The sequence below is a fragment of the Agrilus planipennis genome, unplaced genomic scaffold, assembly GCF_000699045.2.
Source record: "Agrilus planipennis isolate EAB-ADULT unplaced genomic scaffold, Apla_2.0 scaffold38, whole genome shotgun sequence".
Taxonomy (NCBI): domain Eukaryota; kingdom Metazoa; phylum Arthropoda; class Insecta; order Coleoptera; family Buprestidae; genus Agrilus; species Agrilus planipennis.
This window is the reverse complement of record NW_020438882.1, coordinates 691527-695973: the sequence shown is the minus strand read 5'-3', so window position 1 is coordinate 695973 and position 4447 is coordinate 691527. Positions and strand designations below refer to the sequence as shown.

The following is a 4447-nucleotide window of genomic DNA, read 5'->3' as shown; positions in this document are numbered from 1 at the left end:
ACCTACCCTATTGATAAAGATATTTAAATAATGTTTTATATAACTTTCTCAATATTTTTCCATTAGTTTTACCTTTTAATATTGTTTAAGAATGACTATATAAATATTTACATGCCTAGAAATGTATAAAAATTGGCATATTTATTAACTTTTTATGGGGGTGAGACCGCCATGAACTTTTTATGGTACAGTGGTGGGGGAGACCTCCTCCTTCGGTCCCCCCCATCCCCATCCTCTTCGGGGGTGGGGGTCATCATCTAGACCTTTACCAAACGTACAACTACACAAATTAAATGATGGCGTCCTCAGGGGTAAAGCACTCCAGACGTAGTCCCCGGATTCATACCTTACGAGTCGGTGCGTGGAATGTTAGGACAATAGTTAATGATGTGGGATGTTCCAGTTTTAGGGAAATGCGAAGATTAGCTCAGGATAGAAAGAAGGGGAGATGCGAGTCAAACCAATCTTAAGACTTGACTACCTTATGATATAAGAACCCTCCTACCAAATATTTTCTGCGTTCACCCGCGAGTGGTTTATAGTATTTAGTTCCCTTTATTTTACCTCCCTCCCAAAGCAAATGCTAGCCCATGTGTTTCATCAAGTTTCATAAAAATAAAATTCCATTAATTAATTAAGAAATAATAGTTCGCAGGTTTATTTTGCCAAACACTAGCTGTTAGTTTCGGATCTAATTCATACCTGATAGGAGCATCATATCAAGGGTTTTTAACGGCAGTATCTTGGTCTATGTTTACTACAGTTTTGCTGCTAATATGCTACATATTTTCAGAAAAGTCCGTTGGGCTTATAAAGCAATCTCTTTTCGTAAGTTTATACATAACTGAATCACTAATCATAAGTAATTTGCTTTGATTTTCATTTTTAGGAAACAGCATTTAATACAGTGGCTTCCCTCAGCTATCTTAGCGCCTGTTCCTACTTGGGATTTATAGTCAACACAGTACTTAGTCCTTTGTACTCAGCTACTCCATTCTTTCAAGTTTATCCAGCAATGACAGCTGCATATGTAAATCTTAAGTATATTTTTACTTTAAGTTATCCTGGACAATCATTATTTTTGCGCATGAATTATCCCTTTAATCGAGGGGCGGCCTTTGGGGGTGGCGAGCAGGGCAACCGCCCGGGGCCTCGCTCTTGCAACAATGTAACCTTATTACGTAGTAATAGTACCTACTAATGCTTATTTGAATTTCTTAATAGTCTTAAAAAAGTCGCAAATTTGCTGTCTTTTATTAAATTTTTCCAATTATTTATGAATAACATTGAATTTCTCGTCAAGTATCATCATTAAAACTAATTCCTCAAAGACGAGGGCCTCGCAAAAGTTTACCCGCCCGGAACTTCTCGGTGGCTAAGGCCGACCCTGCTTTAATGTATTGTTAGGTTTTGAGTGTAAAATCTTTTATTTATACAGGTTTATATAGAAAGTAATTTTTATACAAAGAGAATGACTCAGATTAGTACGAAAGGAACCTTCAACTTTTCTGTGAGCGAGTAATTAGCCAAAAAATTAATAAGTTAATTGCAATTAACAATTCGGGTTTTATATATGGTTTGTAAATTATTCAGGCATTTGGAATTATTCCAAAAGAACAAAGCAAAACTATAAATTTGATAACGATATTTGGTCATTTTCCAGTATTTCTAATAAGAGAGCAATCAACACAAGTTCAGCTTTTGATTGAAGAAAGCTGACATTGTATTTGTCGCAAGTAAATGAACTTATTATAGAAAATAAAAGATTGTCTAAAATTAGAGTAAAGCGAGCAAACGTGTTAACGTAGGTACAGGGTGTTGGCTGGATCCTTAGCAGTATTATTCAATCGAAAGTTTTTGCTTTGCTTAAGTACAATATATAAATCTTAGGTATATGTAAATGAACATGTAAACATCAAAACTTTTTGAGGAAAATGAAATTAAAGTATCGCATACTGTACCCTTTTAGTCTCATACAAATTTTAAGGAAGTAAAATATTCTTGACGTCTCTACAAGTCGAGATGATATAACAATTTTAAAATTTGTCTATGGTACAGCTTTTTAAAGGGCAGAAGACCCAAATTCGATCTGGCTATTTGTAATGGATAGATCATTTTTTATGGTCTAGTTTAATTCAACAACTTCTAAGAAATTGCTTCCTGTCAACAACCAATGGAATTTGAAATTGTAAAGCAACCCTGAACCGATGCAACAGTGTTGCGACTAATAACACCAATCAGATGTTGTTTGTTGTTAATTAATTTAAAATCGTTAACGTTGTAATAAAAGCACGGCTTATCAGCGGTAGACGGTAAATCACACCTACGCCATCCGCTCAATAATCTTTTTCAGTAAATAAGATAGTTTTCTTTGATTAAGTATAATAAGTCTTTTAAACGATATTTTATCGTCTAAAAAATTAACGTCATGCACATAAACACAGTTTATTGCTATTTTCTTCATGAAATATGGAATATCCCTTCGAAAAAATTACTAATTACTGAAGCAAGTGTAACAAATAATATAATCAATCAATAATTGTTAATAGTATTAATTACTAAGTGTTTGCAGTTAATTATACATATAAGAAATGCTAAATGCGTTAATGCTATTTAATCTTAAATTATGTGTAAACTTCAATAACAGTCAGAAGATACCAACGTCAAACTATTTTGAAAATGTACGAAACACAAAATATAAACATTTTTTTTCTATTACAGTTTATGGGCACCATCGTTGGATTAATTTATGGTTATGATGCATACAAATCGTATCAATATTTTAAAAACATTCGGTGATTTGGCGACTAATAATGTTTGATGTAATAAGAATAACTTTTAAGTTCAGGAAACTTTATAAAGAATCATTTCTATTTTTCTTAGGATAATTAAAATGTTTATTTATATTTTATGTTATAAAAGATGAATACTTGCTAATTTTATGTACTTATACGAATAGTTAAATTGTAGTTAAAACTACTACTTTTTGTATTTAAAAAATATTCTGAAATGAAATATATTTTTGTGCAAAATAAATTTGTTTATATCCAGACTGAATTATATAAAGTATGAAAACAATTAAAAAATAACGTAATTGTATTATACAGGGTGAGTCACTAAGTCGAAATCGGTCATTCATATACACGTATACTTCAAAATAGAGAAAAAGTTTCAAATAAAAGTTGTATAGAGTTAAAAGTATAATAACGTAAAAATATTTTCAAATATGGCGGTTTTCGATTATGCCGGAAAGCACAGTAACTTCGTCATTTTAAATGGAACCCTTTACTTTTTATTGCATTTTTGAATTCCCTATAAAAAAACAATGTCAATTTATTAAAATATATAAGACCTGGGTCGCACCGTTCTGGAGTTATTTCACGTTTCTTGGAAAATTTGACGTTTGCAGTGTTTGGCCCTATTTTAAATATCTCAGAAAGGTAAGGACCTAGAGGTTTGCGGTTTTCATATTCGGTTTCTGGAGGAAAGTACCTATCATTCGTAGGTGTTAGATAGACACATAAATTATGAATAGTATGATACTAATCGATGCAATATTCACAAATTCAAGCAGGTATAAGTTTCTTTTTTTAAATAAAATGCTGAATTTTTTCTGGCGTAGTATAATGCGAAATTAAATTTCCTTTCGACTGATACAGGGGTGTTGGTATCTGTGACCAGTGGTTATTGAAAAATTTGTAATTTTTTAGAATAATATCGTCTTATCAAGATAACTATTTTAAGAAGTTGAACGAGTTTGTTTTGTTTTTCGATTTTCAATTTATTCAAAACTTTTTTAATTCAAAATACTAAATGTTCATCCAAAGAAATTATAAAAAAAGCAGGTGCAAGTTGGACGTATGTATTTTAATTTGTTTTTCTCAAATTAGAACCCATTAGTTTGGGTAAAATAATTCTGAAAATTTCTGTTTCAATTGAAATTATATTTGCAAAACGTGGGGTCAGTTTTCCAAATATTTAAGAACAAATTTGTTTAATAAATCAGTATGTCCTAAATTGGAATGTAACTTATACTTAACTATGTTATTTAATTTCTTTTACTTTATGAGGGACTTTATATGATACTCTCTTCACCATGAGAGCTTTTAAGATATGTATGGATTGCACCATTGAGAAGATAAACTCAATTAACTACTGTTTATTTTCTTTGTATCTCTTGTCGCATAGGTAATTACACTTACATAGAAACACACTTACTTAATGTATGTCATCTTATATGTATAAGATATTTCTATATGGTTGCATGAAGCAACTCAAAAAAAAAAATGGGTGCGTGTACTTATGTACGCGCGTGAGAAGTTATACTTCTTTGGCATCATTAAAAAATAGTTTTTAATTACATGCAAATAATTAATTAGGATAAAATTATAAAAGGACTGGAATAAAATAGTCAACACAGTCAATATAGTTCAGTTTAAATTTGAAA

General features: G+C 31.0%; 1 protein-coding gene across 1 annotated transcript in view; it reads left to right on the top strand.

Annotated features, from left to right (window-relative positions):
- Positions 1–2927, top strand: part of LOC108745196 (protein singles bar) — an 8416-nt gene extending 5489 nt beyond the window's left edge. Inside the window, exons 2-4 of the mRNA XM_025981524.1 lie at positions 649–828; positions 890–1030; positions 2722–2927. Coding sequence (XP_025837309.1) covers positions 649–828; positions 890–1030; positions 2722–2799 — 399 coding nt within the window. The 3' untranslated portion in view covers positions 2800–2927. The remainder of the gene's footprint in view (positions 1–648; positions 829–889; positions 1031–2721) is intronic.
- The last annotated feature ends 1520 nt before the right edge of the window (positions 2928–4447 follow it).